General features: G+C 39.3%; 1 protein-coding gene and 1 pseudogene across 4 annotated transcripts in view; one reads left to right on the forward strand and one right to left on the reverse strand.

Moving 5' to 3' along the window:
- The window catches only part of LOC105536051 (putative G antigen family E member 3), an 83206-nt gene extending 70189 nt beyond the window's left edge, over nucleotides 1–13017 (forward strand). Inside the window, exons 1-5 of one of the 4 annotated variants that reach the window (XM_011975327.1) lie at nucleotides 3903–3967; nucleotides 4879–4970; nucleotides 5289–5397; nucleotides 6144–6269; nucleotides 12898–13017. In XM_011975327.1, coding sequence (XP_011830717.1) covers nucleotides 4887–4970; nucleotides 5289–5397; nucleotides 6144–6269; nucleotides 12898–12914 — 336 coding nt within the window. In that variant the 5' untranslated portion in view covers nucleotides 3903–3967; nucleotides 4879–4886 and the 3' untranslated portion in view covers nucleotides 12915–13017. The other 3 variants (XM_011975326.1, XM_011975328.1, XM_011975330.1) reach the window with 3 other exon arrangements.
- On the reverse strand, nucleotides 9837–12845 carry LOC105536054 (annotated as a pseudogene).
- Nucleotides 13018–14793: the final 1776 nt, after the last annotated feature.

Here is a 14793-nt window from a genome sequence, read left to right on the forward strand (position 1 = left end):
ATTAATCTTCCAGATATCACCTTTTGTTGAAACTCAAGAGTTATGAGTGGACCTTACTATACTGGTGCTTTCTGACTGAGCTCCTCTCTACCTTGAATGCAAGAAACCCTCACGGTTAGGCAGGAATATCATAGGCCCTATTCAGTCTGAGGAAGTTACAGAAGATGGATCTTCATCAGCGGTGTGTGAACCAGAGCAACTCCATTTTAAATAGGAGCTGGGTGAAATGAGACTTAAACTTACTAGGCTGCATTCCCAGACAGTTAAGGCATTCTAAGTCACAGGAAGAGATAGGAAGTCAGCACAAAATGCAAGTCATGAAGACCTTGCTGATAAAACAGGTTGCAGTTAAGGAGCGAGCCAAAACCCACCAATACCAAAATGGCAATGAGAATGACCTCTGGTCGTCCTCACTGCTTCATTCCCATCGGCACTATGATAGTTTACAAATGCCATGGCACTGTCAGGAAGTTACTCTATATGGTCTAAAAAGGGGGGGGCATGAATAATCCACCCCTTGTTTAGCATATCAACAAGAAATAACCATAAAAGTGGGCAACAGCACCCCTTGAGGCTGCGCTATCTATGGAGTAGCCATTCTTTTATTCCTTTACTTTGTTAATCAACTTATCAACTTGCTTTCACTTTGGGAAAAACAAAAAACAAAAAACAAAAAACAAGTGCAGAAACATCCATACGTGAGTACAACCCTTAATTAGAAGAAAATAATCTTACATACTTAACATTATTACCATTTTTGGTGCTCTTAATTCCTTTGTTTAGATCAAAATTTCTACCTGTTTTTATTTTCCTTCTATAAGAAAGATGTCTCTTAACATTTCTTGTAATGTGATATACTGGGCACTGTTCTTTTTTGCTTTTCTTTTTTATTGTACTTTAAGTTCTGGCATACATGTGCAAAATATGCAGGTTTGTTACATGGGTATACATATGCCATGGTAGTTTGCTGCACCTATCAACCCATCATCTCGGCTTTAAGCTCCACATGCATTACGTATTTGTCCTAATGCTCTCCCTCCCCTTGGATGTGGTTTTTGTGTAGTGGTCCTTTATGTTGGTGTTGATGTTATTGCTTTCTCTTTGTTACCTTTTCTTCTAACAGTCAGGCCCCTCTTCTGTAGATCTGCTGCAGTTTTCTGGAGGTCCGCTGAAGACCCTATTTGCCTGGGTATCACCAGTAGAGGCTGCAGAACAGCAAAGATTGCTGCCTGCTCCTTCTTCTGGAAGCTTTGTCCCAGAGGAGCAGCGGCCTGATGCCAGCCAGAACTCTCCTGTATGAGATGTCAATCGACCCCTGCTGGGAGGTCTCTGCCAGTCAGGAGGCAGGGGGTTCAGGGATCCACTTGAGGAGGCAGTCTGTCCCTTAGCAGAGCTCGAGCACTGTGCTGCAAAACCTTTTCAGTATGCACTGCTCTCTTCAGAGCTGGCAGGCAAGAACGTTTAAGTCCACTGAAGCTGTGCCCACAGCTGCCCCTTCCCTGAGGTGCTCTGTCCCAGGGAGATGAGAGTTTTATCTATAAGACCCTGACTGGGGCTGTTAACTTTCTTTCACAGATGCCCTCCCTGCCCAGTGAGGAAGAATCTAGAGAGGCAGTCTGGCCACAGCCACTTTGCCGCCCTGTAGTGAGTTACACCCAGTCTGAACTTCCCAGCTTCCTTAACACTGTCAGGGGAAAATTGCCTACTCAAGCCTCAGTAATGGTGGATGCCCCTTGCCCCACCAAGCTCCATCGTCCCAGGTTGACTTCAGACTGCTGTGCTGGCAGTGACACATTCAAGCCAGTGTTTCATAGCTTCTTGGGCTCCATGGGAGTGGGACCCACTGAGTGACACTACTTGGCTCCCTGGCTTCAGACTCCTTTCCAGGGGAGTGAAGGGTTCTGTCACGCTGAGGTTCCAGGTGCCACTGGGGTATGAAATAATATAAATAAATAAATGAATAAATAAATAAAACTCCTGCAGCTAGCTCAGTGTCTGCCCAAACAGCTGCTCAGTTTCGTGTTTGAAACCCAGGGCACTGATGGTGTTAGCATGTGAGGGAATCTCCTGGTCTGTGGACTGCAAAAACCGTGGGAGAAGCATAGTATCTGGGCAGTACAGCACAGTCCCTCATGGCTTCCCTTGGCTGGGAGAGGGAGAACCCTCGCTCCTTGCACTTCCCAGGTGGAGCAATGCCCCACCCTGCTTCTGTTCGCCCTCCAGGGGCTACACCCACTGCCTAACCAGTCTCAGTGAGATGAACTCAGTACCTCAGATGGAAATGCAGAAGTCCCCCGCCTTCTGTGTTGGTCTCGCTGGGAGCTGCAGACCGCAGCTGTTCCTATTTGGCCATCTTGCCAGATCCCCACCAACCATCCCATATAAATTTGAAAATAGTTTTTTTTTTTTTTTTTTCTAAATCTGTGAAGAATGTCATTGGTGGTTTAGTAGGAATATCATTGAGTGTATAAATTGCTTTGGTCAGTTTGGCCATTTTGACAATATTGTTTTTCCTGTTCATGAGCATGGAATGTTTTTCCATTTGTTTGTGTCATCTCTGATTTCTTTGAGTAGTGTTTTGCAGTTCTCATAGAATAGATTTTTCTCCTCCCTAGCTAGCTGTATTCGTAGGTGTTTTATTCTTTTTGTGGCATTTGTGAATGGGATTGTGTTTCTGAATTGACTTTGAGCTTAGAAGGTTGTTGGTATATAGAAATACTCCTGGGTTTTGTACATTCATTTTGTATCCTGAAACTTTCTTGAAGTTGTTTATTAGATCAAGGAGCTTTTGGGCAGAGAGTCTAGGATTGTCTAGGTATAGAATCATATTGTTTGCAAACAGAGATTGTTTGACTTCTGTGAAAAACATAGTGGGGTGAAAGCAATCACCTGTCAGCAATGGAATGGAACAATAAAAGTGCCCAAGAATAAATTTAATTTGAATGTGAAGAACGAATATGAAGTAAATAACACTCATTGCGAGGGATACGTAAAAAGACTTGAGGAATTGAGTAGTGGCTTTTTCTTGGATAGAGAGATTCTAAAATAGAAAGATAGTTATTATCCCTAAGATGTAATTTAAAAATAATAGCTAGTATCTCAACAGGAATATTTTAGCACCTGATCAAATGATTCTGCAGTTCATCTGAAAGACCAACGTGTCAGAATTGATAGAAAAGGAGAAATCAGTGAGGGAGGGCAAGCATTATTTGACATTTCAAATATAATCAAGCTACAGCAATTAAAAAATATAGTAGTGGTGCAGTTATAAACAACTCAATAGAAGAAAATTAAAAGTAGAGAGTTACACACCAAATTGAGTGGGGATGTAGGTGACGATAAAAGAGCCATTTCAAAACACTGAGTGAAACAGGGATTCAACAAAAATTTTGAGTCCCTATCACATTAATTTTGTTCAGATGGATCAATGATTTTGAATGTACAATAATGCAACCAAAAACTATGAATGTCTTATCGTATTGGAGTGGGTAAGTTCATTGCAAACATGACAGCAGACTCATGAAGGAGGCAAGAAAATGATTTATGATAGCAAATATAAAATACGTATTAAAATATTTAATATTTATTTCTATGATGGTGAATTTTTCTGAAACACATTCTTCCCTTAGAGTAACCTGGGGCTCATATTCTCCAAAGCCATTGGAAGTGAAAGAAAGGTTGGGCAGGGGGAAAAAGAAAAATGTTTTGTAAGTTCAGTTTTGGTGTCAGGAGAGCTTGTAGTCTAGGTTCTCCACAGAGGCAGGAAAACTTCAGTCACGTGGTGAATGCCTCACTCAGTGCACACGCTACACAGATCTGTTGCTGTGGATTTCTGTTGCTATGCATGACTGTTGTTACGCATGCGCCTTGTTGCCTACCTTCTGTCCACGCAGAGCTTTGCGAGGAGAGGCTGTGTTTTCTTTCTTTCCGCCATTTTGATTGTTTCTCACTGACTGGGGCTCAGCAGGTAGGTCTTCAGAGCGGTCTTCCTGGGAATTTCGTTGTGAGTGAATGTGAGGAGGAGCCAGCGGGCTTTGAACAGGTCTTGCGGCACAGTCTGTGGCTTCTGAGTGAAAGGGGCCTCGCGGTCGTCGTCCGGTTCCTCCCAAGTCGCGATGCTGCTATGGGTCTTGACATAGTGGCTGGGCTGGAACAAGGGATGAAGGTGGGCCGTGGAGGGGAGGGATCACGTGAAGGTGGGGCGAGTGCTGGGGGTACTGTTAGAGGTATCTGAGTCCCTAAAACTGGAACCATTGGAGAGAGGACAGTTTCCAGACTCCTCGGTAGGGATGAGGGAAGGACGGCGTGGTCCGTAAGGAAGGGACCTGGGAACTGGGAACGCTGTGGGCGGGTGACTGCGGCCTGAGGTCTGTAGAGTGCCTGGCAGAGGTGTCCATTGAGGAGCATAACATTCACTCTGTTTAACGATTTCTCACCTCCGCCGTGGACGTCATGGGAAGGAATGGGTGAGGCTGTGCGTTCCAACAAAACTTGATTTTGGTAGGGGGTATGTAGGGGGGGAAATGCGCCTAGTAAATCAAAGTGGGACGAAAGCAGTAGTCATTTCGGTTTGAATTCTCTGTCCGTTTTTTCCTAAATGTCTTCATGATGGAGAGTCTCATTGTGAAACCAAAACTCAGAATCTAAGTCCTCTGTGTTTTGCTATGGCGTTAAGGTGATTTCTGTGCCTCTTCGACTATGACACAAACAAATCTGTCCGTAGTTTGATTGGAAAACATGCGTACTTATCATTGCTCTGTGAATTATTTTGAAAATATTTTCAAAATTAAAAAAGTACAAATCACCATTTTGCCATGGAATATTCATATATATAGCTAAGCTACACACTTTTTTCAAATAACAATGTTCTATTTTCAGTGGGAAATATGAGTGAGCATGTAAGAACAAGATCCCAATCCTCAGAAAGAGGAAATGACCGAGAGTCTTCCCAGCCGGTTGAATCTGTGATTGTGAGTCCTTTAACATTTGATGTTTTCTATTAACACAGTTTATTTTTAAAAATATTTTTGAGCTAGTGTACATGCACTGATACAGATGTTCCATGCTGATAAAAAATGATGATGGCATCTCATGAAGGAAACTTTGGTTCAGGAATATTATATTCTGGTGTTACCTGTATGGATATGGATATTTCTCTCTCTTTCTCCCTCTCTCTCTCTCTCTCTCTCTATATATATATATGCCTTTAGATTTATAATTCGATGCACGTATGCATTTGTGTATTTATGTTATTGACTTTTTATTCGCACACACACTTACACCCTTAGGTCCAGCAGCCCGCTGAGGAAAAACGTCAAGAAGAGGAACCACCAAATGAAAATCAGGGTATTGCACCTAGTGGGGAGATTGAAAATGAAGGAACACCTGCTGTTCAAGGTGAAGGGAGAGTGGAGAATAATGCTTATGGGTGGTGGAGGTATATTTATGCCTTATATTTTATGACATACCAGTAACAGGAGGCCAGAAAACATTAGGAAGGGATCCTAAACATTTCCTGCTGCTGCTGTGGGGAGGGGTGGGACAAGGACACATAAAAAGTCACAAAACTTTCCTACCATTTTGATAGAGGCTTTTTATTGATTGAGTATTTGCATGGTTGCTGTAAACCTTTGAATGTTTTCCGGAGCTCCTGTATGGTTTGTTCAGCCATATTCTGTTTTTTGTTTAGCTTTGTTTTGTTTTATGTTTCTGTGGAAGAATGGCAGCTTGCAGCTTCCCAGTCTGCCATCTGCGGACATCTCATGTATTTTTTAAGAAACTGTTTAACGCAGATTTATTAATGCTTTCTCATGCTGCGTAATATACTAAGTGCTGGAGATGTCAGTGCCAAATTTTTGCCTAAAGCTCATAGTCTAGTCAGACTGACTCAAACAAATCACTGATTTAATGTGATAAGAATAAGAACAAATGAGTACAAAAGGGGCAAGTTGTCTAGGGCCAGCCTTGGGAAAGGAAAGGGCAATGTTTGAACATCACTGCTTTCCTGTTTTCCTGGCAACAGACTCCTTAAATGATTAACCTACAGGTTTTTATTTCATAATGATGAGGGAATAAACATTATCATTTCCTCGTTCATAGTTCATGTTTTAATTTGTAAACTGATGACCTTTTTATCTTTTAAGGGCCTGACGTGGAAGCTTTTCAACAGGAATTGGCTCTGCTTAAGATAGAGGATGAGCCTGGAGATGGTCCTGATGTCAGGGAGGGGACTCTGCCCACTTTTGATCCCACTAAAGTGCTGGAAGCAGGTATGTTGTTCAATTAAGATGCAAACTATAGGGTGTCTGTTTTCACAATATTATATTTTTGTGACACAGAGGTAAAATTACTGCTACTTTAATACCATACTTCACGTCTAAAGATTCTTTGAAGGTAGTTCAGATCCCAGATGGCTGCCTTACACACTGTCAGAGAGAGAGGGTCAGGTATGCTGGCTCATGTTTTTAATTCCAGCACTTTGAAGGCCAAGGCAGAAGGATCACTTGAGGTGAGGACTTGAAGAGATGGAGAAAAATTGGGTCAAAGCTAATTGGATTACGATATGAAAGATATGAAACATGCTAAGAGAGGATATCGAGTGTCTTCACAGCTATTTGAAGTAATGCAGATATTAATTAGCTTGATATAGCCATTTCACAATGTGTATATATATTTTAAAGCATCATGTTATGCATGATAACTATATAGATTTTATGTGTCATTTTTAAAAAAAGATATGAAAACGTGTTCTGACTTTTGAATGTAAGTCATTTAACCAACAGCCAATAATTTTCAGATATTTTTATAGAGGCCTGTTTTTAACAAATACGTAAGATGTTTATAATAAGCATCAGTTTATATTGCAGTGTTAACTGTGATGGTAACGACTTAAAGCTAGCGCGGATGTTCAGTTTACTGTGTAAACTGAACTGCTTTTAGGCATGTAAAGAGGCAAGAATTCCGGTGAAAATAGTGACAAATGTTCGCCCTACTTAAAGCAAGTACATAATGGCTAAACTAGTCCAAAGTAACGTTTTTACACTTTTTCATAAGAGACACAAAACAAATGTAATACTATTCTATTTCCTTCACTTACGGAGTTCTGAGCATGTTCTATATTCAGAGTGTTATTTCATATCAAAATATTTGAATGATAATTTGAAAATATCTTTTTCCCTTAGGATTTTGTTTCGTTGAATTTTCATTGAAAGTATATGCGCTTTTTTTTTTTTTTGCTTTCCACTTATATATACAAAACAGACTCACTTGATTTAATTCATTCTGAACTTGAACAGTCTCTTTGTTTCCTTATTCTACTAGAAAAAGTGGCATGAATTAAAAATATTGTTAATATGCCTGGAAGTCTACCTTCAGAGTTTATTCAGAGGCTAACTGGATGTAAGCTAAAGGGTCACCCTCAGGGTTATGATATTAGTTCATCAACACGGTAGTTGTATGACTCTAGTGTCATATGAATAAAAATCTCCTGAGTAACGGGCCCTAGTTTTATATTTATGTTATAGGTGATGCGCAACCATAGGTTTACACCAAGACAAATGAAGACTGAAACCAAGAATGTTATTCTTAATCTGGAAATTTGACTGATAACATTCTCTTAATAAAGTTTTACAGTTTTCTGCAAAGAATCCTTGCACGTTTTTGTTAAATTTATTTCTGGATCTTTAATACTCTTGAGAATTTTATCTTTTTTGAAAATTTAAATCCTGTGTTTGAGATGGTACATGGAGATAAAATGTTGGTACATTGATTTTCTATCATAGATAGATAGGAAGCTGGAAGCTTTCATAGGGGGATGCCAACAGCTGCACAGATAGAAAAGGAGTAGCTCAAGCTGAGGACTTGCCTGCATAATAAAAGATTAGGGTGGGGCCTGGGAGAGATTCACGCCCTATGTAGATGGTACACGTGGTCCTAACCGGTTGTTTGTACCCTATGTAGATGATCAGATACTGCCTCCCCACTAGTTCATCCATAAAACCCCCTGCATTTCACTGCAGGATGGCAAACGTTTTTTCTGGGACCCCTGTCTGTAGTAGAAAGCTGTTCTCTTTGTTTCTTCTATTAACTTTCTGCTCTAAACCTCACTTTTGTTGTGCCCATGTCCTTGATTTCCTTGTCTGTGAGACCAAGAACTCCAGGTGTTACCCCAGACAACGAGGCCACTTCAATACTAGCTGTGGGTCTGTGGTATATGGCTTTTATTACATTGAAGTATGTTCCTTCTTTCCCCGGTGTTTTGAGGGTTTGTATCATGATGACATACTGAGTTTTATTACATGCTTTTCAGCATCAATTGAAATGATTATATGGTTTGTAACATTCTTTCCGTTGATAGGATTTATCACATCAGTTGATTTGCGTATGTTGAACCATCCTTCCATCCCAGAGATAAATCTCACTTGGTCATGATGATGATTCTTTCTAATGTGTTGTTGAATTTGATTGCTGCTAGTCTGTTGAGAATTTCTGCATCAATATTCATCAGCGGTTTTGCCCTGTAGTTTTCTTTTTTTGATGTGTCTTTGTCTGATTTTGGTATCAGGGTAATACTGGCCTCATAGAATGAGTTTGGAACTATTCCCTCCTCCTCTATTTTTCAAAATAGTTTGAGTAGGATTGGTATTAGTCCTTTTTTAAATGTTGGGTAGAATTCAATAGTGAAGCCATCAGTTCTGGGTGTTCTTTACTGGAAGACTTTTAATATGGCTTTGATCTCGTTGCTTGTTATTGGTCTGTTCGGGTTATGGATTCGTGATTCAATCTTGGGAGGTTGTATGTATCTAGGAATTAGTCCATTTTTTTTCTAGATTTTCCAATTTTTAGGCATGGAGTTTCTCATAGGAGCCAGTTATGATCCTTTGAATTTTTGCAGCATCAGTTTTGTAATGTCTTCTTTTTCATTTCTTTCTTTTTTTTCTCTTCTTTTCCTTTTTTTTTTTTTTTTCCTCGAGACAGAGTCTCCTTTTGTCGCCAGGCTGGAGTGCAGTGGCACAGTCTCAACTCACTAGAACCTCCACCTCCAGGGTTCAAGCAATTCTCTTGCCTCAGCCACCCTAGTAGATGGGATTACAGGTGCCCACCACCACGCCTGGTTAATTTTTGTATTTTTAGTAGAGATGGAGTTTTGCCATGTTGGCCAGGTTGGTCTTGAGGTCCTGGCCTCAGGTGGTCCACCTGCCTCAGCCTCCCAAATCCTTTTTCATTTCTGATTTATTTATTTGGGTTTCTCTCTTTTTTCCTTAGTTTGGCTAAAGGTTTGTCAATTTTGGTTAACTTATTAAAAAAGGAAACTTTTGCATTATTGCTCTTTTGTAGGGTTTTTTCTTTTTTTTTTCATAATTGAGATTTTATTGGTTGAGGATCAGTACAGACATTTCAATCTGTACACAATTCTTAACATATGTAGCGAAATTCTAAAAAGCCACGTGTTGTAATTCTTTTTTAAAGTTATTCCAGTGACTTTCCAGCTTAAAATTTGGAAGCAAATTTTCCTTAAGAGGCTATCAAATACCAGTATCTTCACATGTTGGTCAGCTGTTACATATGGCCCACCAGTTCACAACTGAATAGCATGTGCACTACATATTCAAATCTGTAATCTTTCACAGCACAGCAACAAAGTTATTAGAAAAACAGGACTACCACAACCAAAGATGTTACAGAGTGCACACAATTCTGACAGGGAGCGCCATGAACAAGGAGTGGTTTTCTTTAGGAAACAATTCTACTAAAAAACATGAGAATAGAAGTAAAATAAAATGTTCAAGACATTAAATGCAGGACTGACTCCATATTGCCATTTAATGTGCTTTGTATTATAGGACATAAAAACTAACCCCCCATCTATGGAATGTTAAGCTGACACCCGAGACAGTCAAAGCCTCCCATAATTCAATATCCTACGCTATTTTCTGGTTGTACCAAAAAATAAACAACCAGCAAATGATTTCACCTCTTAAAAAAAAAGCATTTACACTTAAAAAAAATGGGATGAGGTGGTATTCTCTCCTTCTTAAAAAATGTTTCTACAGCTACTAAAAGACTTGCATTTACAAAATAGTTGATAAAAATATTCCTCTGGATTGTACAAGAAGGGAGACAGGGACCACTGGTAAGACATGGTACATACGTCTTGGCTTCTTTCTCTCCTGCTTCATCAGAGGCTGAACTCTCCTCAGTTTTCGTTTCCCCGTTTTCTGCAGGTAAATCTTCTTTAGTTTCTTGGTTAGCCACTTTGGCCTGTTTTCCCTTTGCTCCCCTTTTCCCTTTTGTTTGCACTTTTTTGTCTGAAGATTTATCAGCTGACAACCGCGCTGATCTCCTCTTGGGCTCTTCCTTGGTGGCCCCTTCAGCGGAGCTGACCTTCCTCTTGGGCATCCTGGCGGCGGGGAAGGCGCGTGCCAGGTGCCTGTGGGCCACGGCACGCCTAGAGCCTTCGCGAAACTGGGCTGCCTGGCCGCTGCCACTCCTCCCGCCACCCGAGCTGCTGACTGTAGGGTTTTTTCATTTCAATTTTGTTTATTTCTATTGGGATCTTTATTATTTCTTTTCTTCTAATTTTTGGTTTGGTTTGCTCTTTCTTTGCAGCTCTTTAAGATGCATCATTAGATTGTTTATTTGAAGTTTTTAACCTGTTTTGTTGTAGGCACTTAATAGCTATAAACCTCTTTCTGAGTACTGCTTTTGCTGTATCTCATCGGTTTTGGTATGTTGTGTTTCCATTATCATTTGTTTCAATAAATTTTTAAATTTCCTTCTTAGCTTCTTCATTGACCCATTATTCATTCAGGAGCAGATTATTTAGTTTTCATGTATTTGTATAGTTTCCAAAATTCCTCTTGTTATTAATTTCTAGTTTTATGCTATTGTGGTCTGACAAGATCCATGATATTATTTCAGGTTTTTTTTTAATGTTTTGAGACCTAACATATGGTCTTGTCCTTGAGAATGATCCATGTGCTGAGGAAAAGAATGTGTATTCTGTGGCCGTTGGATGAAATGTTCTGTAAATATCTATTAGATCCATGTGTCTGTAGTGCTGATTAAATCTGTTTTGTTGTTGTTGTTGTTGTTGAGTTTCTGTTTGGCAGATCTGTCCAATACTGAATATGGGATGTTGAAGTCTCCATCTATTATTTTATTAGGGCCTATCTCTCTTTTTAGCTCTAATAGCTTTTGTTTTATATATCTGGGTGCTCAAGTGTTGGGTGCATATATATTTAAAATTGTTAATATCCTCTTGATGAATTGACTGCTTTATTATTACATAGTGACCTTTTAGTCTCTTCTCAAAGTTTTGCTTTGAAATCTTTTTTTTCTTATTTTTGTATCTTTTAAGTTCAGGCATACATGTGGTGCAGGTTTGTTATACAGGTGAACTTGTGTTATGGGGGTTTGTTGTAGAGATTATTTTGTTACCCAGGCATTAAACCTGGTACTCATGAGCTATTTTTCCTGATCCTCTCTCTCCTTCCATCCTCTGTTCTTCGGTAGGCCCCAGTGTCTGTTGTTCTCCTCTGTGTGTTGATTTTTTTCTCATTTTTAGCTCCCACTTATAAGTGACAACATGCAATATTTAGTTTTCTGTTCCTGCATTACTTTGCTAAGTATAATGACCTCCAGCTCCATCCATGTTCTGGCCACAGAGATAATGTTATTCGTTTTTATGGCTGTATGCTATTTCATGGTATATATGTACTACATTTTCTTTATCCAGTCTACCATTGATGGGCTTTTTGGTTGATTCCATGTCTTTGGTATTGTGAATAGTGCTGCAGTGAACATATGCGTACATGTGTCTTTATGATAGAACAGTTTATATCCCTTTGGCTGTCTACCCAGTAATGGGATTGCTGGATCGAATGGTGGTTCTGTTTTTAGGTCTCTGGGGAATCAGCACACTGTTTCCCACAATGGTTGAACTAATGTACACTTCCACCAACAGTGAATAAGTGTTTCTTTTTTCTCAACAACGTCACCAGCATCTGTTATTTTATTTTATTTTATTTTTTACTTTTTAATAATAGCCATTCTGACTGGTGTGAGGCGATATCTCATTGTGGTTTGAATTGCACTTCTCCAGTTATCAGTGGCTTTGAGTTTTATTTCATATGCTTGTTGGCCACATGCATGTCCTCTTTTGAAAGTGTTTCTTCATGTCCTTGGGCCACTTTTTAATGGTATTATTTTTTGTTTTGTTTTATTTTCTGAGACAGAGTCTTAGTCTGTTGCCCAGGCTGGAGTGCAGTTGCACGGTTTCTGCTCACTGCAACCTCTGCCTCCCAGTTTGAAGTGATTCTCCTGCCTCAGCCACCCTAGTATCTGGGATTACAGTCATGCACCACCATACCAAGCTAATTTTGTATTTTGTTGGTTTAAAGCCTGTTTTGTCCAAGAGTAGGATTGCAACCCCTGCTTTTTTATTTTTTTGCTTTCCATTTTCTTGGTCAATATTCCTCCATCCCTTTATTTTGAGATTTTGAGCCTGTGTGTTCTTTGTACGTGAGATGGGTCTTCTGCATCTGTCACACCAATGAGTCTTGACTTTTTATCTAGTGTATCTGTCTCTGTGTTTTTATTTGGTTGAATTTTTACTGAAGGTATATGCGTTTTTTGCTTTCCTCTTATACATATAAAATAGATTCACTTGATTTCATTCATTCTGAACTCGAACGGTCTTTTTCTTTCCTTTTTGTACTAGAAAATGTGGCGTGAATTAAAAATGTTAACTACCTTCAGAGTTTATTCAGAGGCTAACTGGATGTAAGCTAAAGGGTCACCCTTAGGGTTCTGATTTTACAGTATTTGTATACCTCTCGTGTCATCTAAATAAAAATCTGCTGAGTAACGTGTTCTAATTTTATATTTATATTATAGGTGATGGGCAACCTTAGGTTTAAACCAAGACAAATGAAGACTGAAACCAAGAATGTTGTTCTTATGCTGGAAATTTGACTGCTAACATTCTCTTAATAAAGTTTTACAGTTTTCTGCAAATAATTCTTTCACATTATTGTTAAATTTATTTCTAGATTTTTAATACTCCTGATAACTGTATATTTTATGAAAGTTTAAATCCTGTGCTTGAGATGGTATATAAAGATAAAATGTTGGTACACTGATTTTCTATCATACATAGATAGGAAGCTGGAAACCTTCATAGGGGGATGCCAGCAGCTGCACAGATAGAAAAGGCCACATGGGGCCAGGCATGTCCACCATGAGGGTTCCACTTCCCTTTTTTTAGCACATGCACAGTAAGAAAGAAATGAGCAACATGGAGTAACTCAGGCTGAGGACCTGCCTGTATAATAAAAGTTTAGGGTGGGGGCTGCCAGAGATTCATGCCCTATGCAGATGGTACACCTGGTCCTATCCGGTTGTTTGTACCCTATGTATCAGATACTGCCTCCCTACTAGCTTATCTATAAAAACCCCTGCATTTCACTGCAGGATGGCAACCCTTTTTTCGGGACCCCTCTCTGTAGCAGAAAGTTGTTTTCTTTCTTTCTCCTATTAAATTTCTGCTCTAAACCTCATTCTTTGTGTGTCCGTGTCCTTGATTTCCTTGTCTGTGAGATCAAGAACTCTCAGTGTTACCCCAGACCATGTGGCCATTTCAGTGCTAGCTGTGGATCTGTTGTATGTGACTTTTATTACAGTGAAGCATGTTCTTTCTATCGCCAGTGTTTTAAGGGTTTATATCATGATGACAATGTTGAGTTTTATTAAATGCTTTTTCAGCATCAATTGAAATGATCATATGTTTTTTTATTCTTCATTCTGTTGATATGATTTATCACATACATTAATTTGTGTATGTTGACTCATCCTTGTATCCCAGGGATAAATCTCACTTGGTCATGATGAATATTCTTTCTAATATATTGTTGAATTTGATTTGCTGGTATTTTGTTGAGGATTTCTGCATCATTGTTCATCAGTGATTTTTGGCCTGTAGCTTTCTTTTTTTGATGTGTCTTTGTCTGGTTTTGGTATGAGAGCAATACTGGCCTCATAGAATTAGTTTGAAAATATTCCATCTTCCTCTGTTTTTCAAAATAGTTTGAGTAGGATTGGTATTGGTTTTTCTTTTAATGTTGGGTAGAATTCAGCAGTGAAGCCAGTGAATTCAGCAGTGAAGAAAAGTCCCAGGCTTTTCTTTACTAGAAGACTTTTATTATGGCTTTGATGTTGTTACTTGTTATTGGTCTGTTCAGGTTATGGTTTCTTCCTGCTTCAGTCTTGAGAGGTTGTAGGTATCTAGGAATTAGTCCATTTGGTCTAGATTTTTCAATTTATAGGCATATATTTGCTCATAGGAGCCAGTAATGATCCTTTGACTTTCTGCAGCATCAGTTTTAACGTCTCCTTGTTCATTTCTTTTTTCTTTTTTTTTCTTCACAGAATTGCGCTCTGTCGCCTAGGCTGGAGTGCAGTGGAGCAGTCTTAAGCTCACTAGAACCTCCATTTCCTGGGATCAAGCAATTTTCTTGCCTCAGCCACCCTAGTAGCTGGGCTTACATGCACCTGCCACCACGCCTGGCTAATTTTTGTATTTTTAGTAGAGATGGGATTTTGTCATGTTGACCAGCCTGGTCTTGAGCTCCTGGCCTCAAGTGATCTGCCTGCCTCAGCCTCCCAAATAGTTTTTTTATTTCTGATTTTATTTATTTGGATTTTCTCTTTTTTTCTTAGTCTGGCTAATGGTTTGTCAATTTTGGTTATTAAAAAACAACTTTTATTTTATTGCTCTTTTCTAGTTTTTTTTTT

This window comes from Mandrillus leucophaeus, unplaced genomic scaffold, assembly GCF_000951045.1.
Source record: "Mandrillus leucophaeus isolate KB7577 unplaced genomic scaffold, Mleu.le_1.0 Scaffold1538, whole genome shotgun sequence".
NCBI classification, from domain to species: Eukaryota; Metazoa; Chordata; class Mammalia; order Primates; family Cercopithecidae; genus Mandrillus; species Mandrillus leucophaeus.